Below are 23,829 nucleotides of genomic sequence, written 5' to 3'. Positions count from 1 at the left end.
CGAGAACTATACTGTGCAATTCTGCCCACTTTGCGTTGTAAATTGAAAATGTGTTGTTTATTTTAAATTCTCTAATTGTATGAGGTGTACCTTTGCAGTTAATATCTGCCTTTACACTTGTGTCAGTTCTGCACATTTGTATATAAGGCTCCTTTCGTAACTTCAGGACATCTCAGCACTTCTCAACCCTGGCTCAGTGGCTAGCATTCTTGAAAATCGCTTATTGTCACGAGTAGGCTTCAATGAAGTTACTGTGAAAAGCCCCTAGTCGCCACATTCCGGCGCCTGTCCGGGGAGGCTGGTACGGGAATCGAACCGTGCTGCTGGCCTGCTTGGTGTGCTTTATAAGCCAGCGATTTAGCCTTGTGAGCTAAACCAGCCCCTAGTGGCTAGCATTCTTGACCTCAGGATTCAAGCTTCACTGTGAACTTGAGCAGATAATCCAAACTGACAGTCCAGTGCAGTACTGAGGGTCACCTTATCTCCAAAATAAAATATTATAGTGAATTTGTCTTTTATTCATTCAAGGAATGTGGGCTTTGCTGCCGGGGCCAGCATTCACTGCCTATTCCTAATTGCCTTTGAGAAGATGGTGGTGTGCTGCCTTCTTGAACCGTTACAATTCCTGTGGTGTAGTTACACCCATCGTGCTGTTATGGAGAGAGTTCCAGGATTTTAGCCCAGTGCCAACAAAGGAACAGCACTGTAAATTCTATGAAAAGAGGACCATATTTCTAAGACGGTCAAACTAATAAATTCGAGAGTAGTGATAATGTGGAACTCACTACAAAATTGTTACAGTGCAGAAGGAGACCATTTGACCCATCGGGTCTGCACTCACTCACTGAAAGATCATTCTACCACAAGGAATGGTTAGGATGAATAAACTATATGCCTTTAAGGGAGTAAGAGCAAAGGAATAGCAGCCGGATATTTTGCCCCTTGCCTACTTTGCCTTTTAAGGCAATCCTAACATGATAAACTGTTGCCGATTTTGATGAATGGAATACTATCCCACTAGTGTCACTAATAACTGTTGCCAATTCTGCACCAGAGATGCCAATAATGTTGCCCTTCTTAATATAGAGTAATATTGCTTTTCAGAGTCGCCAAGTATCAGATGATACCACCACAAGGTTCAACCGGATATTGATCAAAGACCCAACAACCAGTCAGTTAGTTCAAGTTCAATAATGGTTTATTTACAGTAAAGATTAACTCACACATGCAACATAAAGATACTACAACCTAAACTGCACCTAACACTACAGCAACCTGTACTTAACTTTCAGGCACCTGGCTTTGGCAGAGGAACAAGGCCTTTGTTCGGATCTGGAGTGGCAGGGTCTGGAGAAGTAACTTTGGTTCTGCTGGGCTCATCCATCTGGTAGCGATCGATGATCTTGAACTTGCTTCTGGTCGTGGTGCTGCAGTTGGCTTCAAGTATAGGCCGGGCCGAAGAATGCCGGTGTGCCAGGGCCAAAAGAGATCGAACACATGGCAGTGTCTCTCTTTATCCTTTGGGGTTTCGCGCTCTTTTGGGCGGTCCTTCGCTTTGGACCCAATAATTCGGCAGGCTTCGATCACTGCCTTCGATTTGAGCCAATGAAGGGGTGGGTGCCTTGATGGCTGGACGTGTCCTGAGCGGTCATTGACCTTGGCTGTTTGGGCTTCCTGGGTGAAGGGAGTGGCGCCGACGTGTCTGAAATTGTATCTGATACCCGAGTACCAGTCCTTAGTCCTGGGGAAATGGGTCATTAGGATGCAAATCGGCCGGGGGTTTCTGCTTCTCTGTCAGCAAATATACCTTCAGGCTCTGAGTTTGCCTGAATCCTGTATTGGCCATATTTCCCTCGAGTCTTTGCAAGTATCCATGTTTACTTTGTAAGTGACCCTCCCAGATGGCTACAAAACATACGAGAGAGAAAAGAATAGAGTAAGATGAAGTAAGGTGGGGTATAAACATGGATCATTCGGACCGAATGGCCTGCTTCTGTGTTGTAAATTTGATGTAATTCTGCATAATGCTGAGGGAAGTCGATTATACTCTGTTGATCCCCCATGCCTGTCTTCCCCCTCCCAGCCCACAGAAACTCCATTGCCACCTCCCCTGGGACTGTCCCCCATGGCCAACTCCCAATTGCATCACTGCCTGTTCTTTTTACATCACATCAGCTTAAAAAATACAGGAACACACAAGATGGGTGCAGGAGTCGACTATACAGCCTGATAAGCCTGCCATTCAATGTGGAAATACTGATCTTGGGCTTCAGTCCCACCTTGCTCCCTGTATTCCTAGATTTCCCCCGAGGCATGCATTTGTATGGTGCCTTTCTTGGCATCAGGAAGCCCTAAAGCACTTTATAGCCAATGAAGTACATTTTATATTTGTAGCCACAGTTGTAATGTAGGATTTGTACACAGCAACGTCCCACAAACAGCAACATGATAATCTTGGTGATGTTGGTGAAGGGGTTAATGTTGGCCAAGAGAACACACCAACTTTGTACTCTAAATAATGGCTTGGAACTTTTATATTCATCAAGAGCATAATTGCTTTAATAGTTTATCTGATAGATGTCGGCACGGTAGCACAGTGATTAGCACTGTTGCTTCACAGTGCCAGGGACCCGGGTTCGGTTCCCGGCTTGGTTACTATCTGTGCGGAGTCTGCACGTTCTCCCCATGTCTGCGTGGGCTTCCTCCGGGTGCTCCGGTTTCCTCCCACAATCCTGAAAGACGTACTTGTTGGGTGAATTGGACATTTTGAATTGTCCCTCCGTGTACGCAAACAGTGGCCGGAGTGTGGCGACTAGGGGATTTTCACAGTAACTTCATTGCAGTGTTAATGTAAGCCTACCTGTGACACTAATAAAGATTATTATTATTAGTTGGCACCTCTAGCAATGCAACGCTCCCTCAGCACTGCACTGGAGGTGTTAGCCTGGATTTTGTACTCTAGTGTGGGGCATGAACCCGCGATCCTCTGAGGTGAGTGGTACCCACTGAGCCGCAGCGAGGCATGGCTGAAGATGCCTCTTTAGATGATCCTCTAAGAACCACTTCCGTCCTCGCAGTAGCAATCAAAGATCATTGCAGCTTCCTACTCTTACCTGTTTTTTTCACAAGTCAAATGTGCATGAATGGCACAGCCATATAAGGGAAATGATTATGCCAAAACAAACTGGCTGATATATTAGTAAGGCTACTCCATAGCATCTGTTACCATTGGCAACACTGGCATGCTGTTGTGCCAATCGTGTCCGTTGCTTCTATTTATTATTCAGCTTCCTGGTTTTGCTGGATGCTCATATTTGGCTGAAGCCAGTGAATAATGAGTTGAATTCTGGATGTGTGGGCAGGTTAGCTTATGGGAATCGGAACATCATTTTAAAAAGAAAAACTGCAACTTAAGTTCAACTGCAGTTGTTATTTCGATGAGTGGGAGTGCGAGCAAACTGAGAGAAACTCACATTAGTCATGGTGTTTAATATCGACCCGGCTCAGTGGGTAGTCTTCTCTCGCATCTCAGTCAAAAGGTCATGGGTACAATTCCTTTCCAGAGACTTGAGAACAAAACCCTAGGCTGTCGCTCCCAGTACAGTACTGGGAGTGCTGCACTGATGTTGGTGCCATCTTCTGAGACCTTGTCTACCCTCTCGGTGGATGCAAAAGATTCCTGTGGCAGTATTTAAAAGAGGAGTAGGGTTCTGCTCTGGGATCTGCTTGCTAATATTTAACACGCAACCAATATTACTACATAAAAGATGCAGATTATTTGTAATTATCACACTGCTATTTCTGGGAACTTGTTATGCACAAATTGACTCCTGTGTTTCTTACATTACAACAACTACAAAAGTATACTTCAAATAAAATATTTAATTGGATGTAAAGAACTATGAGATGTTCTGGATGAAAGGTGCTACATAAATGCAAGTTCTTTATTTTTAAGATCATGATTTTCCCTTAATTTAAATGATCATAAAATCACTTGCTGTAGCTTTTGGGTCTCCTTCTTCAAAACCATGTTGGTGATTCTGAATATCGAATTGGAGCCTTGTCCTCTAGTTGCCGCTTTCGCGATGTCAGACTCGCCCGGGCCGCAGACTGGAGCGAAGGCAAATGTCCGTGCCTTTGCCTTGCTGATTGACCGGAGGCGAGTTCTGCTGGAGTGGAGATCTTCCTCACCGCCCAGTGTCTAGGTATGGTTGGGTGACCTAATGGAATTCCTGTACCTGGAGAAAGTCAAATACACCGTTAGGGGGTTGGCTGGAGGGCTCTACCAGAGGTGGCAGCCATTCCTTACCCACTATAAGGAATTAGTCACCATCAGTTGCTGGGTGGGTGGGGGGAGAAGAATGATTGGCCAGGGTTTTTGTTCCGGTGGTTTTTGTTATCACCTGCTGTGGTGATGAGTTGTGTAAGATTTATTGGAAAATCTTTAATAAAAATATTTTAAAAATAAAATAAAATCCCTTGCTGCAGGTAGACAAGCTCCCATGATGTTATGTGGATGAGGCTCTCTGTCAGAAGCACAAAAACTGCTCCCTTCAAAGAACTGGGGTCTTTCTGGTGCACCTTTGACCCATAGACCTGTTGTGATTTTTTTTGATGATAGTTCGGGTTTCCATCCTGGAAGCATGCAAGTGTTGGAGGTGATGCGGAAAGTGTGCATTTCCATCCATGTACACTCTGCACTACTCATTAATATATCTTGCTCTGCAAATAATTCCTGCAGCCCTTTATATTTGTTCTCCTATTACAGGACTTCTGTTCCTATGGGCAACAATTGAAAATGAGGAGGCCATTAAGCTCCTTGAGCTTGTTCCATCATCTAGAATCCTGTAACCCTTAATATCCTTACACGACAACAACTTATCAACCTTATTTTTGAAAATTAAAAAAAATAAAATAATTTAGAGTACCTATTTCTTTTTTTCCAATTAAGAGGCAATTTAGCTTGGTCAATCCACCTACCTTGCACATCTTTGGGTTGTGGGGGTGAGACCCACGCAGACACTGGGAGAATGTGCAAACTCCACACGGGCAGGGATCGAACCTGGGACCTTAACGCCATGAGGTAGCAGTGCTAACCACTGTGCCGCCCTGGTTTTGAAATTTTCAATTGACCCCCCAGCTCCAACAGACTTTCTGGAGGACTGAGTTCCAGATTTCCAGGACCGTTTTTTGAAAGACGGGCATCCTGACATCACACTTTGATTGATTTAGCTCTAGTGTTAATCTGCCCCTGGCCCGAATTGCCACCGAATAGAATAGTGTGTATAGAGGAAATTTCAATTATTTTCAATTATACAGGAAAACCTCAATGATCTTCTGCATTCATGGGAATACAAGCCTAGTCTATACAAACAATCCTCAGAATTTAATCATTTTAGCCATGTTTCATTCTGGCAGATCTTTGCTGCACCCCTCCCAGGCAAATATAAATTTGTCCTGAAGCGCAATGCCCAGAATTGAACTCCGTGTGCCTGATGAGGTTTAATCAGAATTATCTATAACTCTCTCAAAATGTTAACCCTTTGTATTCCAGTCCCCTTCGAGATAATTCTGTGAAAGCTTTACATATTTTTTGTACCACTCCTGTATAGGATTCCCTCCTTTTTATTAAAAAAAATTTTTTTTTAATCTTTTTTTTTTCCAATTAAGGGGCAATTTTAGTGTGCCATTGGCGGGCCGCATAAAAACCTTTGTCGGGCCGCATGCGGCCCGCGGGCCGTAGTTTGCCCACCCCTGCTCTAAATCCTATTTACAACATAGAGTTCAGAACTATGCGCAGTACTTACAAGTGTGATTTAACCAAGATTTGAAACAAATTTTATATAACTTTCCTGTTTTTTAATTCTGTCTTTCTAAAAAAAAAAAACCTTTTGCTTGGATTTTGCTTTTTTTTAAAAAAAATATTTTTTTATTCTCCTTTTTCACATTTTCTCCCAAATTGACACCCACCAACAATAAACAATAATCAGCAACAAATATGTCAATCCCAATAACAACGATCCCATCCTCCCACCAACCCCCAAACATTAGCCCGCATGTTTACATAAACAAATGACAAAAAGGAATCCGGGATTACCCATAGTCACCCTTAATACACACAGCCCCCCGCTAATGTCCGATGTTATCCAGTTCTTGAAAGTGCATAATGAATAATTCCCATGACTTGTAGAACCCCTACTTAACCTTCTCACGGGTCAAGTATTCCAACAGGTCCCCCCGCCACGCCCGGACACGGGGTGGAGAGGCTGCTCTCCATCCCAGCAGGATCCGCCTTCGGGCGATCAACGAGGCGAAGGCTACGATATCTGCCTCCGCACCCGTTTCCAACCCTGGCTGGTCCGACACCCCGAATATGGCCTCCAGGGGACACGGGTCCAGTTCCACGGGCACCACCTTGGAAATTACTCTAAAAACCTCCTTCCAGTAATCCTCTAGCTTTGGACCAGACCAAAACATATGAACGTGATTAGCGGGACCCCCCGCAACGTTGACACACATCTTCTAATCCTTCAAAGAATCGGCTCATCCTTGTCCTCGTGAGGTGCGCTCTATATACCACCTTCAGCTGTATCAGCCCCAACCTCGCACATGAGGTGGAGGCATTTACTCTCTGGAGCACCTCACACCAGACCCTCTCCTCTATAACCTCTCCCAACTCTTCCTCCCGGATTTCGCTCTTTCATGGCTTCATTAACCTGGATCACTGTTTTTACTAATTTGTGTATCAAGATTTAACTGCGTAATAACCACATCATAAGCTCATCAGTCAGAGCTCACTGTCAGGCAAGGGTTAATTCAGCAGTGACTGGGTGATGGGAGCTCTGATTCTTTCTTGAGCAGCTGATTCATCTGACCTACTTTACACTGACCTTGATTTATTGTTCAGCAGAGGTGTTAGCCCCACCACACAATCAGCTTTGGTGCATGATTAAGCTGGTCATGTGACTGCTCCTTCAACAGTCGAGCGATGAGGAAATCTGCTCTTGCTGCGCAAATTCTCTTTGCAACACTTCAAATCGACTGAAGGGTTGGTTGCCTTTAGAATAATTAGATTGTTGTCCAAATGAACAGGAGAGGGGAGCGACCTGTGAGAGAAACTGCTCCGTTTCCAGGGCACCAGTGTTGGCACTTGCACAGATTTCACAAGGGAAATTAATCAGGAAGTGGCCTAGATGGCATGTATTCAGATGGCCCTTAATGTATCTTGGCAACACGATTGGCACTGGTAATCGGCAAATCTTTATTTTCTCATAAAGCTCCCTGGCTCTCTGTGTACTGTTTGGAAACTGTTCTATTTTTGAGTGCAGGCAGCTTATGCAAGAACTTTTAATAGATATTGTCGTTACAGTACTCATTTAGAATATAAAGCTCTCCTGAAATATGTGCTGATGGCATAAACCCAGGTGTTTGGTTGCGGTACTTTGATTTCAATTTGAATGATAACATAATGTTTATGTGGATGGTGGAAATGTGTGACTTTTAATCATTTTTTTAATGATGAATTCTCAGAATATGTGAGTCTCTGACGAGGCCAGCATTTATTGTCCATCCATCCCTTTCCCCTTAGTGGTAATGGGCTGCCTTGAACTGCCTTGGCCCGTGCATTGTAAGCACACTCACAGTGCTGTTGGGAAGGAAGTTCCAGGGTTTTGACCCAGTGACTGTGAATGAGCGGCGGCATAGTTCCAGGTCAGGATAGTGTGTGACTTGAGGGGAACTTCCAGATGGTGGTGTTCCCCATGTGTCTGCCGGTCTTGTCATTCTAGGCTGTTGAAGCTTTTGGGAGGTACATTGAAGGTGTCGGCATAGCTACGATTGGTAGAATGCTTCTAAACTCGCTTCACTCAACAAAGCAAAATACTTTGGTTCTTCAAACTGTTATTAACTAGTGCAGAATGTGAACAGCCAGATATTAATGGTTAGTAAATTTCCCTCCTAAATATCACTGGATTTCAGCTCTTTTCCCCAAGGCGACTCTTATTCTCCCAAGGAGGTGAGGCAACAGTTTTATGCAAATTTAAGAAATGGCTGGATTTGTTTCTTTGTGCATGATGGAAAAAGCGAGAATCGTAAAAATTTGACAGCAGCAAACGATGCCATCATGCTGCCGTTTGTGGGTCTGATTTAAGGTACAGCACCACCAACAATACTACACTCCCTCAATGCTTCAATGTTAGCCATCTGCTCAACTTGGATCTATTTTTCTGGGGGAGGGGGTGCATAATTAGGGGCAGAATTGCATAACAATGCGGTGAGCAGTTAATTAAATTATAATTTTGTACTTAAAAATGTTTCAGATCGTCCAATGGCAGACCAAAATATGGACATATCCTCAACAATAAATGATTTTATTTCGGCTGATCCAAGTGGATTGATATTGAGCTCCTTGGGCACAGCAGGAATGGACTTTAACCGGAAACGCAAAGGAAGTTCCACAGATTATCAGTAAGTTTAAATACAGTAGTGATGCTTTTGTCTTCATCTCAATAAGATCAAGTCGCCATGGTCCCAGATAACCATAGGCTGTTCTCCCCTTTGGGTGTTGATTTAACGTGAGGATCACCACACCTCAGACAAGGGGCAAGTTTCAGAAGGCGGGGCCTTTATGAATAATCTAAGCTGGTTCGGGAATTGAACCCACGCTGTTGGCCTCACTCTGCATCACGAACCAGCTCTCCAGTCAACTGAGCTGAACCGACCCCTCCATTCAAGAAATGTCCTTCAACAAATCTTTGAAAAGAACCTCCCTCTTTATTTTGTTCCGTGTGCTTGAGTATATTTGTCTGTCTTCATTTCCCAGCCTGCCCTTTCTCACTGTTTGACATGGAACAGACATGGTAGGGGCAGGGTGTTGGGATAGGGAAGGTGTGGGTGGGTAGACTGCGTGGGGGCAGAGGGGACTGGGAGGTGGAGGATCTGGATCAATGTGGGCATAAACATATTGCAGGCTTTTGTTTGTTTAATTTGACTATTAAGTGGGTCATGTCCTACTCCAGAAACCTGAGCATGTCACCAAGATGACGCACCCCTCACCAATGCTGCAGGAGTACTGGCACTGTCTGATGTGCTGTCTTTCAGATGACACTTCAAACCATGGCCCTGACATGCCCTCACATGGGTGAAAAATGCCTCGTGGTGTTATTTATTTTGGTCATGGTGGGAAAATTGGTTGCTGTGTCTCTTAATGTTGCTACACTTCATAAAGTACTTCAGTGGCTGTGGAGTTCTTTGGAGTGCCCTGAGGTTGTGAATAACCTCAATCTTTTGAGTTTGCCTTTATGTCTCTTCAAGTGAATAGTGTTAGGTGTGTTTTCTTTTTATACTTTCAGAGGATGCAGTAGTCACTGGCTAGGCCAGCAATTTTATTGCCCATTCCTAATTACCCTCAAAGGTGGTGGGTGAGCTGTTGCCTTGAACTGCTATAGTCCCTGTGGTGTAGTCACATTCCAGAGTGCTTTTAAGCAGGAAATTTTAGTCTTTTGACCCAGCAACATTGAAGAAATCGCGATATAGTTCTGAGTCAGGATGGTGACAGGATGAGTTAGGATAGCTTGGAGGGGAACTTGCAGGTGGTGGTGTTCCCACGTAGTGACTTTGAATTGGGTTATTCAGTTACATTCAATTAGGGAGCAACCAAATTGGTGTGAAGTTGTTGGGTAGGTTTTGAGCAAGATCAACGCAGTTAAGAAGATGCCATTTAAGAATGTGCTGTTATGGGGATAAGGTGGGAGAATGGCACTAAATGAATTGCTCATTTGGAGAGCTGGTGCAAAGAACTGAATGGCTCTTGCGTGTGACAATTTTGTGATCCTCTGAGTGCACTAAGTGCTCGAGCAGTGGCCTGTTAGAACGTAGTTATCATCACTCGGTCCAGACATCAGTTTGCCCACGAACAATGTCACAGCAGATGCTTCTGCATTTTAAAAAATGTATCTTGAATCGTTTTGAGTATTCAATTGGCAGGATTCTGTTGCCAGAATAATTAATTTTGATTAGTCAGATTTCCGCTCAGATACGCTTAATGTGCTAATAATTGATGTTGATAATTCGTGGATTATAGCATATAACAGTTGACTTGGATGTCAATTATTCTTTTGTCCTTCCACCTAGCTTCAATGCAACCAGACTAAATTACATTTACATGGGGCGGAATTCTCCGCTCCCCACATGGCCTGGGAAAATCGCGGGAGGGCCCCCCGACATTTTTTATGTCCCTCTTGCGGCCCCACGATTCCCCCCCCCCCCCCCCGGCTCAGAAAAATCGCCGCTCGCCGTTTTTCACAGCAAACGGCGATTCTCCGAGCCCGATGGGCCGAGCGGCCGGCCCTTCACGCCCGTTTCAACACGGCAGCAACCACACCTGGTCGCTGCATTCGTGAAACGGGTGCCAGATGCCCGTTTGGGGCATCTAGGGGCCCGATTGGGACGGAGCACCACGACTGTGCTCGGGAGGGGCCAGGCCCGCGATCGGTGCCCACCGATCGTCGGGCCAGCGTCCAAAACGGACGCACTCTTTCCCCTCCGCCGCCCGGCAAGATCAAGCCGCCACGTCTTGCCGGGCGACTGAGGAGAAAGACGGACTCCGCGCATGCGCTGGTTTGTGCTGTCTGCGCGATGAAGTCATCCGCGCATGCACGGGTTGGAACCGGCAACCCGCGCATGCGCGGATGACTTCACAAATGCGCCGGACGCGTGTCATTCTCGGCGCGACAAGGTCGCTGCCGAGAAAGACTGAGGCCCGCTCCTAGCCACCTGGGTGGGGGTGAATTAGGTGCGGGGAGCGGGCTCCGAGGCCGCTGTGAACCTCGGCCGAGTTCACGATGGCATTCACGAATTCGGCCCCCTGAGGAGAATTCCGCCCATGGCATTTTTTGTGTCATCCAGATGTTCATGAAGTGTTTTACAGTCAATAAAGTGTTTTATCAGAAGCATAGTCAGAGTTGTTTTGTATCTTTAAATACCTGGTTGAAAGAATAGAGACGTGTAGAAGTTAGACATGAAAAAGAGACATAGACCATAAGGCTGAGGAGCAGAAGTAGGCAGTTTGGCCCATCAAGCCTGCTCCACCATTCAATAAGATCATGATTGATCTGTAAGAAGTCTTACAACACCAGGTTAAAGTCCAACATGTTTGATTCAAAAACTAGCTTTCGGAGCACTGCTCCTTCCTCGGGTGAATCCAGGTTGCGTCGTCTGCTGTAGAGCTGGCGTACGAGGTGGTTGAGGAGTGCGAGAGAGGTGCGACGGCAGAGTCTCTCAGTGTAGTCTGTGTTGTAGGTCGGCTTGAGTGGGTTTGTGATCTGTAGCCCTTTCGGGATGTTGTCTGCTTTCTTACATCTTTGTAGAAACTTAGGGCGCGATTCTCCGCTGCCCACGACGGGTCGGAGAATAGCGGGAGGGCCTTCCCGACAATTTTCACGGCCTCTGGCTATTCCCCCACCCCCCCCTCCGGCGGCCCCCCGACACAAATCGCTGCTCGCCGTTTTTTACGGCGAACAGCGATTCTCCGCAGGCCGATGGGCCGAATACCGCGGAGTTCACGGCCGTTTTCACGGCCGCGATCACACCTGCTTTCAGCGTTCGTAAAAACGGCCGCAAAGTGCCCGTCCCGGACAACCATGGCAACGATTGGCACGGCCGCACCACGGCCGTGCCAAGGGTGGCATGGGCCTGCGATCGGTGGGCACTGATCGCGGGCAGCAGGTCCGATACCCGCGCACTATTTGTTCTTCCGCCGCCCCGCAGGATCAGTTCGCGGGGCGGCTGAGGGGCATGACGGCCCGCGCATGCGTGGGTTTGACGCGTCTGCGTGATGACATCATCCACGCATGCGCGGATTGGAGCCGTCCAACCCGCGCATGCGCGGCTGACGTCATCATGCGCGTCAGCTGCTGTGACTCTTGGTGGGCGGAGTTAGTGACGTTCGCTAACTCCGCGTCGCCGTGATTCCCCGGGCCCCGATACTAGCCCCGCCCGGGGGGGAGAATCGGGTCCCGGGACGGAGCTCCGAGGCTGGCGTGAAACACGGCCAGTTTCACGCCAGCCTCCACGGCACGCCGGATTTGCGGAGAATCGCGCCCTTAATGTCCGTGTCTATATGCGCGATCTTCTTGGAGATCCTCTCCACTTTGAACTGGCAGTTTGCGGTGTCGATGGTAGCCATGATGTGGAGATGCCGGCGTTGGACTGGGGTGAGCACAGTAAGAAGTCTTACAACACCAAGTTAAAGTCCAACATGTTTGTTTCAAACACTAGCTTTCGGAGCACTGCTCCTTTCACCTGATTCACCTGAGGAAGGAGCAGTGCTCCGAAAGCTCGTGTTTGAAACAAACATGTTGGACTTTAACTTGGTGTTGTAAGACTTCTTACTGTGCTCACCCCAGTCCAACGCCGGCATCTCCACATCGTGATTGATTTGAAATAATAATCCTCAACTCCACTTTCCCATCTTATCACTATAACCCTTTATTGATTAAAAATCTGTCTCTGTCAGCCTTGAACATATTCACGATCCAGCCTATACAGCCCTCTGTGGTAAAGAATTCCACAGATTTACTGTCCTCTGACAGAAGAGCTTCCTCCTCATCTCAGTCTTAAATGGGCCCTCTGTTATGCCCTGTGCCCCATCCCCATACTCTTGCCATTGGTCACATGATGTGTCCTTCCTCAAGGCACATGATGTGTCCTTCCTCTAAAGCCAAACAAAGAGAACCAACTCAAGTGTTGGACTGGCAGTCAAGATTCATCCAGTCGTTCTTTCGCATCTTCAATATTACTTCAAATGGTCAACAAAGTGAAAGAAAATGTGAAAAAATTGTAAATTTTTACCTACACGCGCACGCACACACACACACACACACACACACCATGATTTTTCACTGTTTATTCACAGCATTAGCGAGTAATCTTCAATTCCTGGAAACTCTAGGAAACCCAAACTGTGTGTCTTAGCAGCCAAGTTTAATTGGCTTCTTAGTGGAATTCTGAACTACTGAATTCAGTTTCAGATCACCTTCAAAGTAATATCCTGCTCTGAACAAAGAAAAATTGGGATCCAACAACATATAATAATTTCTGTGTATGTCTGTTTAGATTTACCTTGTCAGAGACTTGTGAAATTCACAGTCGAAACCATAATATTATCCTTGTGGTGAAAGAGTTTCTGAAACATACCCTGAGGACAGTCAATTCCAAAGTTTAGAACTGCATTAGAGTTTTCAATTAACAAATTATTTCTCAACAATTGTGTGTAAATCGGACATCTTCGTCGAAGGTTTAATGCAAGATGACATTGGTTGACCTTTTGCAATGTGGCTTGACCCATGGTTATCTATCCACTGCTGAAGAGTTTTAAGATCCTGAAACCTGTTCAGGTTTCCTCTTCTCCCTTTGCCAACCACCACAATATTCTTTTTGAAGGATCACAGAATGATACAACACAAATAAGACCATTCAGCCCATCACCTCCATGCTAGCTCTATGAATGAGCTAGCCTATTAACCTTGTTCCTCCCTGAGTTTTCCCACACAGTTGTGCGAATCTTTCCCTTTTAAAGCCATATGAGTAACCTTTTGGAAGTGGCTAAAATTCAAATCTGAAATAGATAGATTTTTTGTTGAGCAAAGATATTAAGGGATATAGGCCAAAGGCAGGTATACGTAGTTAGGCCAGAGATCAGCCATGATCTCATCAAATGGCGGGACAGCCTCCAGGGAATGAATGGTCTACTCCCGTTCCTATACTACTGAGACTGTTTTTGCCACACTTTGGGGCAGCGCATTTTATTAAGTATGGCTGTTGAAGAATGTGAAGAAAAGACGGGTAACACATTTCTGCATCCCCAATAATGTACCCTTTGAAGCCTAGTCACCATTGTCATGCATAAGCTCCCACAAATAGCAATGTGACAATCACCAGATTTTGTTTGCCACTAATATTGGTTGAGGGGTAAGTATTGGCAGAGACACCGATCTCCCCTGATTGTGCATCAGCTTGGATTATGTGCTCAAACCCCTGGAATGGATTTTGAACCAATAATTTCGACTCCAAACCAGGACAGTTGCCCACTGAGCTAGGCCAGAGATCTCGGCCAGAGATCTCGGGTAGTTACTCAGGAACAGTTGCCCTGAAATATCTGAGATTTGGTACAAAATGGGTTGAGTTGAAAATTAATGATCAGAAGCCAATGTTTCTGGCCAATAGGTAACTACCTACTATCTGGTATTATAAACAAATAACATTTATTTTTCACTTAAGTAAAACGATTATTGTCCTTATTTTTTTCAGACTTGATGGCTTTTCGTTTGAGTAAGTATGAAAAAGTGAACCAATTTAGTTTTCAGAACTGTGTGCGTGATAGGGGTTTAGAGGAGAGTGACAGGGTAGGTGTAATGCATTGTTTCAAATGGACCATTGAATGGCACCCAGAGTGTCCATAACGAGGGTGTGTTACCCAGTTGTGTCAAACCAGTTACCCAGTTGTGGGCGGCACGGTAGCACAATGGTTAGCGGTGTAGCTCCGCCTGCCCGTGCCCGCGCCTGCCCCTCTGCCTGCCGGCGCCTGCCTCTCCACCTGCCTGTGCCGGCACCTGCTCCTCCACCGGCCCGGACTGGCCCCTGTCCCTCTGCTTGTCCCTGCCCCTCCGCCGCACTGGCTCCTTGCCTGCCCCTCCGTCGGCCCCTGTCCCTTCGCCTGCCCCTGCCCCACATCAGCAATGGTCCCTCTGCCTGCCCCCCTACCGGTGCCTGATTTATGTGGTAAACTGAGCTGAAGGATTCAATAGTTAGAGTATGAAATGGAACTGCTGCATCAACCAAACCAATAATTCTATAATTTATTATTCAGTCTGAAATTGAGGAGAGACTTCTAGAGATTGTTTGTTTGTGTTGCTTTCAGAGATGGGATGGACACTGACAAGGAGGACCAACACAGCAGGTATCATCAAATATTTTAATTTTTTTTTATCTTTAAGAAATTCATGTTTTGAAGCAATATACTGTTTTGTTTCTGGTCAACTTTAAACATGCCTCTTGTTAATGGTATAAATCTGAAGAGAGGAGGCAAGCAGTTTGAATTTGCTCAGTTTCCTATTGGTAAGTACTTTTTGCATTCCTGGAATTTCCATCGAATAATAGCTAGCAGATGGCTAATTATGACAATGCTCATTGTGAGTTGGAAGATGCCCTTTTTAATTACGTGGGGCTCTTATCGACAGTGTAACTTGTAAGATGTTGTAATAACCACCGCATTTATATAGCACCTTTAACATAGTAAAATGCCCCAAGCCACTTCAAATGAGAAATGAAAATCGCTTATTGTCACAAGTAGGCTTCAAATGAAGTTGCTGTGAAAAGCCCCTAGTCACCACATTCCAGCGCCTGTTTGGGGAGGCTGGTACGGGAATTGAACCATGCTGCTGGCCTGCCTTGGTCTGCTTTAAAAACCAGCTCTTTAGCCCTGTGCTAAACTATGCCCCAAGGGGCATAAGTCAGTCAAAAGTTGCCACAAAGGGATATATTGTGACAGGTGGCCAAATGCTGAGTCAAAAATGTAAGTTTTATGGTGGAAAAGAGAGAGAATGAAAGGTTCAGTGAAGGAAGCTGAACTGAGGGCTCAAATAATTGAATGGATGGCCATAAATGGTGGGACAATGAAATTGGAGATGTGCAAGAGGTCAGAATTGGGAGTGTGGATACCTTGGAGGATTGCAGGGTTAGAGGAGTTTGCAGAGATAGAGCGGGGCAAGGCCATGGAGTGATTTGCACATGAGGGTGAAACCATCAAAGCAGTGCTGAACTGTAAGACAAGTGGGCATAGGGTGGGGCAACAGGTGAATGTGTTCGGAAGAACTCAGGCTTAGTGCGTGTGGAAAATGAGAGTCCAGCCAGAAGAGCAGTGGAACAGTCACATCTGGAGATGACATAAACAGGAATTAAATATGACATTTGCAGAAGTTTGTTTGCCATTCACAAGACATCAAATCTTTCGAGTTTTTCTCTTGGTTAGTTGGAGTATGATAGTGGGATGGATGGACTCAGAATCGGACAGGATCAATAAACGGACAGGTGATCAATGTATTTTGTGACATTGCCTCCTGGATAATGAAGGCAAAAATAGATCAAGAATACAAGAATCGGCAGGTCATGTTACAGTTGTATAGGACTTTGGTTAGACCACATTTGGAATACTGCGTGCAGTTCTGGTCGCCACATTATAGAAGAATGTGGATGCTTTAGAGAGGGTGCAGAGGAGGTTCACCAGGATGTTGCCTGGTATAGAGGGTGCTAGCTATGAAAAAAGGTTGAGTAGATTAGGATTGTTTTTGTTGGAAAGATGGAGGTTGAGGGGGGAACCTGATTGAGGTCTACAAAATTGAGAGGTATGGGCAGGGTGGATAGCAACAAGCTTTTTCCAAGAGTGGGGGTGTCAATTACAAGGGGTCACGATTTCAAAGTGAAAGGGGGAAAGTTTAAGGGAGATGAAAATGAAAAAAAATGAAAATCGCTTATTGTCACAAGTAGGCTTCAATGAAGTTACTGTGAAAAGCCCCTAGTCGCCACATTCCGGCGCCTGTCCGGGGAGGCTGGTACGGGAATCAAACCGTGCTGCTGGCCTGCTTGGTCTGCTTTAAAAGCCAGCGATTTAGCCGAGTGAGCTAAACCAGCCCCTGATGTGGGTGGAAAGCTTTTTACGCAGAGGGTGGTGGGTGCCTGGAACGCTTTGCCAGTGGAGGTGGTAGAGGTGGGCACGATAGCATCATTTAAGATGCATCTAGACAGATATATGAACGGGTGGTGAACAGAGGGAAGTAGATCCTTGGAAAATAGGTGACAGGTTTAGATAAAGGATCTGGATCGGCGCAGGCTGGGAGGGCCGAAAGGCCTGTTCCTAAGCTGTAATTTTCTCTGTTTTTTTGTTTACATCAGGCAGTTTATGGTCTTTGGTGCCTTGAGCCACTTTTCAAAAACCATTATCAAGCAAAATCTTGCACACAGCCACATTAGTGACTGTTTCTTTGAAGGGGGGGTGGGTGGGGGGGTGGTGGCTGTTCCAGAACGTCAGGCCCAGGCAGGTGAAGGCACAGCTGTCAATGATTGAGCAATGGAAATTGAAGATGCCCAAGAGGCCAAAGGTGGAGGAACACATGGATCCTGGAGGAGGTTAAGAAGATGGGGAGGGTGCATGGAATTAAGGTTGCCCATTGAGTTCAGCATTATGAGCTTGAGAATTTATCTGTACGTGTGTTTATAGATAAATAATTGAACTGTTGTTCTCGAGTCCTTCTGATAATTAGGCCATAATATGTGAATTGCCTCCCTAACTGTATCTATCCCTCTCCTCCAAGGAGTTCCTGAAACCCTACCTCTTTGACCAAGCTTTTGGTCACCTTATGTGGCTCAAGGTTAAATGTTATCACGCTATGCTCCTGTTAAGGGCAGTGGAATATTTTATTACTTTATACATATTTGATAAATGCAGGTTGTTGTTAGCACCTTTTTTTAAAAAAAGATAATTAGTATGAACAGTGAGCGATGAGGGTTTTTATTTCAGAATTGTGATTTAGAATCTGTTGTTGAAAGGCCAATGGAAACAGATGCAATAATAACTTTCAAAAGGGAATTAAATGAATAGTTGAAGGGGAAAGTTTGCAAGGTTGTGGGGAAAGAGGAGAGTGAGCTGGCTGGAATACTCCACCAAAGAGTTGACACAGATGTGAATTAAGAATCTACAATGTATCTTCCATGTGTGGGAATAGAAACTAACATCCTATCATCTTTCATATTTTACTCCTGAGTTACTCTACCTAAATGGTTAAACAGATACCCTCATATACATATTTGTTGTCTGTAAATTACCTTTGGTTTCCAACGAGCCCTCTAAAGAGAACTCACTGAAGATATATAGCCCATACTCGACCTCTGAAGCTCCGATACAGAATTCACGATCTTCCACAACCTTGCTGTCCCCTGCCCAGGAATACTAACTCTTGTTTTTCCAGTCTTGGCTTGAATTTTTTTTCAAGGATGGCCTTGCTTTAATGGAGAATGTTTAATATTCAATTGTTTGAATAATGTAAATTAATACTATTCTGCAATTTAAAACACCTGGGGTGGGATTCTCCATTGCCTGACGCCGATATCGTAATCGGCGATCAGGCGGAGAATCACTTCCGACGCGCAAATCAGGGGCAGCGGCGGTTTGATGCCGGTTTTTGAGTTTCCACCCTCTCCGGATGCTCCGCCCCGATTGGCCGAGTACCCGACCACGCGGTTTACCTGTGTACTGAGCGGTCAGGAACACAGTCAGCCAGGAGCCATGCTGCCGGCCAGGGGAGCTTCCATGGGGGGTGGCTAGGGGTTATCCTGTGGGGCAGTATTTGGCAGGCTGGGTCCGAGCACGGCTGGCGCCATGTTGTACGGCGCAATCGCTGCAGGTCGTCACCGTGTGCATGCGTGGCCACAGACCCAGCCATTCTCTGGCCACTTTTGGCGCGGTTCGGGAGTTTTACCCGGCACTGCTGCTGGCTGGTCCCGGAATCGGCGAGGGTTCGGCGCCGATTTTGGCATTGTAAAACGCCACAGATCCCACGCCAGCGTCGGCACCTAGCTGCAGAATCAGAGAATCCAGCCCCTGATTTCAACCCTTTCTCACAATCTGAGGACGGCACGGTGGCGCAGTGGTTAGCACTGCTGCCTCATGGCGCCAAGGACCTGAGTTTGATCCTGGCCCGGGTCACTGTCTGTGAAAAGTTTGCACATTCTCCCCGTGTCTGCCCTGAGTCTCGCCCCCACAACCGAAAAAGATGTGCAGGGTAGGTGAATTGGCCACTCTTAAGTTGCCCCTTAATTGGAAAAAAGAATTGGGTACTTTTTTTAAAAATTCTCACAACCAGAGCCTTTCAGCCCACGGAGGTCTTCTGTGAATATTTTAGTTTCTTAATATATTTACATGTCTCCTTCTCTAGGATGGAATGTGCAGACCAGCATGGGCGAGTGAAAAATGCCAGGTAATCCTCCAGTCTTTTATTCTGTTTCAAAAGCTCAGAATCCTTACAAGACAAACTGGGATTGTTCTCTTGACAGCTGAGATTGTAATAGAGCTTTCCAAAGTCATGAAGTGGTTTTGAGAGAGTACATGGGGAGGAACCGTTTCCACTGGCTGGATAGCCAATAATCAGGGGACCCAAATAGAAGGCAATTCCCAACACCAGGGGAAGGCCTGTCCACATCTTCCCAGTGCAGCTGGAGATGGGCAATGGATACCGGCCATTCCAGTGATGCTGATATCCTGAAAAAATAATTTTTAAAGGATTAAATTCCAACTGTATCCCGTGTCTGCATGGGTCTCACCCCCACAACACAAAACGACGTGCAGATTAGGTAAATTAGCCATGCTAAATTGCCCCTTAATTGGAACAAAAATGATTTGGGTATCTAAATTTTAAAAATAAATCAATAAATTCCAATTTTATAAAATTACAGTTAAAGTTCAACCAACGAACCTAATTTTACGATGTGACTGTCCATTCAGCGGAATCCAAGAGAGGTAGAGCATTGTTGTTCATTTTTCAGAGAGGCTCACAGCCAGATTGAAAAGCGACGTCGGGATAAGATGAACAGTTTTATTGATGAGTTGGCGTCGATGGTGCCAACGTGCAATGCCATGTCACGGAAACTGGACAAACTCACTGTGCTGAGGATGGCCGTACAGCACATGAAGACCCTAAGAGGTGAGTGGTTAGGTGACAGATCTCGTCAATATATTGTGACAGTCAGGTCCCTCAGACTTACACAGGCTTGGTTAATTCATGTAAATCTTCCCATGTGTTCTTTTTACTCCTACCTGAGATGTGGGCATCGCTGGCTGGGCCAGCATTTATCGCCCATCCCTAATTGCCCTCCAGTAGATGGTAGTGAGCTGCCTTCTTGAATCGCTGCAGTCCACGTGATGTAGGGACACCCACTGTGCTTTTAGAGAGCGGGTTCCAGAATTTTGGCCCAGTGACAATGAAGGAGCAGCAATATGTTCCCAAATCGGGATGGTGTGCGCTTGTAGGGGGACCTCCAGGTGGCGATGCTCACATGCATCTGCTGATCTTGTCCTGCTGGGTGGTAGAGGTCGTGGGTTTAGAAGGCGCTGTTGAAGGAGACTTAATGAGTTGCTGCAGCGCATCTTGTAGATGGAACACTGCTGTCACTGTGGTGAAGGAGTGAATGTTTAAGGTGGCTGTTGGGGTGACTATCAAGTGGGCTGATTTGTCCTGAGCTTCTTGAGTGCTTTGGGGCTGCACTTATCCAGGCAGATGGAGAAATTGTGGGCAGGCTTTAGGGAGTCTGGAAGTTAGTTACTCTCCACAGTTTCAAGCCTCTGAACTGCTCTTGTAGCCACAGTATTTATATGGCAAGTACAGATCAGTTTCTTGTCAATGATAACCCCCAGGATGTTGTCAGTGAAGAACTCAGCAATGGTAATTCCATTGAATGTCAAGAGATAATGGTTAGATTTTCTTAATGGACATACTCATTGCCTGGCACATGTATGAATATTACTTTCCACTTATCAGCCCAAATCTGGATATTGCCCAGGTCTTGCTGCATGTGGACCTAGACTGCTTCAGTATCTGAGGAGCGATGAGGTGAACAGTCCTTAACGTTGTCCAATCATCAGCATGTTATCTTTCACTGCCCATTGTTAGGATACCGGACCAGACCCCAACATTTGTTAGGAAATTAAATTATTAATTTCAATCATTTGAAATTATTTTACAAATAATTTGTAAAACTCTGAGGAAAGGATACTTCACCCTAGGAATGATGACTCTGACCAATAGGTATCTTTTTATGTTAAAACAAACATTAATTGAAACAAAGAATTAACCACATTAACATCAAAGAAATTAACAATTAAACAGTTCTTAAATAAAAGGAAAAACTTTAACTTACTATCTTCACCTGCCCCTAATTCTAATTAAGCAACAAGTGCAGTTCAAATCCACTTGGAAATAAAGTTAACAAAACAGGTTACTTGCTTATCTATGTAGAAACCTTTTGGAGAGAGATCTTTTCAAGAGCAGATCCAGAATACCTCTGTTCAACCTAACAGCATTTGGCAAAACTGGTGTTCAACTCAAGATCCATAACAAACTGCAAAATTATAGACAGACCTGGCTCCTCTCATTAATTACATCATCAGTATCCCAATGAGTTTCATTACCTGCTTAGCTGGGACAAAATACAATCCCTCCTAAATTATCTACACTCCAGAGAATCTCCAGCAATCATGACACTATTCCATTAGCCCTTTATCTATAACCAAGTAAATGGTTGGAATGAATGAGTACCTCATCTTTTATGACTCACTAATTACAGCTTTAAAAAATATATTTTTAGTCTCCTTTTTCACATTTATCATATTTATGACAACAAGTAATTAACAATAATAACAAATGCAATGGTAATCCCCGAGCCAACAACCCTCATCCCACCCACCCTCAAACAGCTCCCAACATTTTGAATACAATGGAAAAGAATCATCATTAACTTATACATTTTCAACCCCACCCCTAATGTTCAATGTCATCCAATTCATGAAAATGCATGATGCACAAGGCCCATGAGTTGTTGAACTCTTCCATCCTCCCCCTCAACTTGAACTTTACTTTCTCGAGCATTAAGAACTCCTGCAGGTCCCCCCCCCCCCCCCCCCCCCCCCCCCCGTCCCCCCCCCCCCCCCCCACCGCCATGCCGAGACACAAGGCAGAGAAGCCAATTTCCACCCCAACAGACTCCGCCTTCGGGCTATCAGCGAGGTGAAGGCTAAACCATCTGCCTCCACACCCGCTTCAAACCCCGGCCGATCCAACACCCCAAATATGGCTTCTAGGGGACCTGATTCGTGTCTCGCATGCACCACCTTTGAGATTACCCTAAAGACCTCCCTCCAGTTTTGGGCAGGACCAAAACATGTGCATGTGATTTGCTGCCCACCCCCCACAGCGTTCACAAACATCCTCCACCCCCTTAACAAGTCAGCTCATCCTTGCCCTTGTGAGGAGCGCCCTATACACCACCTTTGACTGTATTAACCCCAACCTCGCCCATGAAGTTGACACATTCACCCTCCGTAGCACCTCACACCGCAACCCCTCCTCCATGCCCTCTCTCAACACTTCCTCCCGCTTTGCCTTAATCCCACCCAGTGGTAAGTGGTACCTTATCTACTCCCAGAATAACCCCATGAATCACGGACACCACCCCTTTCTCCAATCCCTCGCCGTCGATATCTTTTCCAACAGTGTGGGGACGGGTGCAATCGGAAAGCTCTGTAACTCCTTCCTGCATATACCTAAACATCCCCCCCCACTCCCGCTTCCACTAGCTCCTCCAACTTCGCAAACCGGCCTCCCAGAAACAAATCCTTTAATACCCTCATTCCCCTCTCCTCCCATCTCCAGAAATTCGCATCAAATCTATGATTCCCTTGATCAACATTTCCCTTGACCCTGCCCAAAACCTAAAGTGCTGGCTCAACTGTCTCCAGATCGTGAGCGTCGCCACTACCACCTGACCCCCTGCATAGACTCTCCTCCATTTTAACCCACTGGGAGTACCCCCCTCCCTATTACCCAGCCCCGCACCTTCTCCGCATTCGCCGTCCAGTAATAATACAATAAATTTGGGAGACCTAACCCCACTGACTGCTGTCCTCTCTGCAACAGCAACTTCTTAATCCTAGCCACTTTACTTTTTAATCCTAGCCACCTTATATATTCGCTTATGATGCAAGACTAGACTCCAACAGTGGCTAGGGTACTAGACGGAAACCCCAATATTTTATTATAATTTTGTAAGACTGTGAGGAAAGGATACCTCGTTCCAGGAGTGATTCCATGGAGAAATATGGATGTGGTATATTAAAAAAACTTTATTACTAACACAGTGTTAAAATATCTTTAACATCACACAAGAAAATAGCTTACAATTACCCCTTTAAAATGCCACTCAATACAGTGAATACAGTAACATTCCATTGCTATCTTTATTCCCACTCAATCAACTAAAAACACATCCCATCTCTCAATCCACTGTTAAAACAGTTAGCCCTCAGGGGTACATGTTTTATAGAGATGTCTAGATACCCTACTTTGAGAAAAAGGTCTTTTGACACTGCTTTAAAGAAAAGATCGGAACCCTGTCAGAACCAAGCAGAACTCTGGCTGTACCTCCTCAGAAGCTGCTTTATTGGATTGTTCACCTTTCCAGCCAGACTGCTAATCGGTCTACAGACCTATCTTTTAACTGAACTGCAGTGAAAGCAAAATCTCTTCATCTAAAACTCCACTGACTTTTTCTGCAAAATTCCTGATACCTTAGCTCTAGCTACCCAGTAACTACATTATTTTACCAAGCTGAAATCTAATTAACTCCACAGGGAACCCCTCTTAATCCAAACAAAACTGCATCAACCCAAGCTTTTTACGATGCCCTAATTGCATCCTTGGCTTGTGTTGGAGGATACACATATTTTGCAGTAGTTTAATAATAGTTAGTGTTAATATTTTGTTATTTATTTAATCCAGTTATCCTTACCACGCAGTTGTTTCATAATAAATTATTTAAACTAGATGTTCTGTAGTGCATCATTCATATCAGCCAGTCTACAGAACACGACATGGCACCAAGAGTGATGTTCAACTAAGAACAAGAAGATTCTGAAACGATCCGAACAATAAAGATAACTACGAAGAAGAAGAAAGAAAACGCAATTTTTCCACTAACCTTGCAAGCTACTGGCAACTGTTGGAATGG

The 23,829-nt window shown here is 45.3% G+C and overlaps 1 protein-coding gene across 7 annotated transcripts in view; it reads left to right on the top strand.

Moving 5' to 3' along the window:
* LOC119971796 (aryl hydrocarbon receptor nuclear translocator-like protein 1) overlaps window positions 1-23,829 on the top strand; it is a 94,571-nt gene that overhangs the window by 8,746 nt on the left and 61,996 nt on the right. For 2 of the 7 annotated variants that reach the window (XM_038807937.1, XM_038807933.1), the window contains exons 2-6: window positions 8,319-8,466; window positions 14,308-14,328; window positions 14,918-14,956; window positions 18,987-19,028; window positions 19,594-19,751. In XM_038807937.1, the coding sequence (XP_038663865.1) occupies window positions 8,327-8,466; window positions 14,308-14,328; window positions 14,918-14,956; window positions 18,987-19,028; window positions 19,594-19,751 (400 nt within the window). In that variant the 5' untranslated portion in view covers window positions 8,319-8,326. Of the gene's footprint in view, window positions 1-1,152; window positions 1,172-6,928; window positions 7,049-7,113; window positions 7,247-8,318; window positions 8,467-14,307; window positions 14,329-14,917; window positions 14,957-18,986; window positions 19,029-19,593; window positions 19,752-23,829 lie in introns of those variants that run through there. The other 5 variants (XM_038807935.1, XM_038807934.1, XM_038807932.1 and 2 more) reach the window with 5 other exon arrangements.

The sequence above is a fragment of the Scyliorhinus canicula genome, chromosome 9, assembly GCF_902713615.1.
Source record: "Scyliorhinus canicula chromosome 9, sScyCan1.1, whole genome shotgun sequence".
In the NCBI taxonomy this organism is placed as follows: Eukaryota; Metazoa; Chordata; class Chondrichthyes; order Carcharhiniformes; family Scyliorhinidae; genus Scyliorhinus; species Scyliorhinus canicula.
This window is presented reverse-complemented; position numbering and strand designations above follow the sequence as displayed.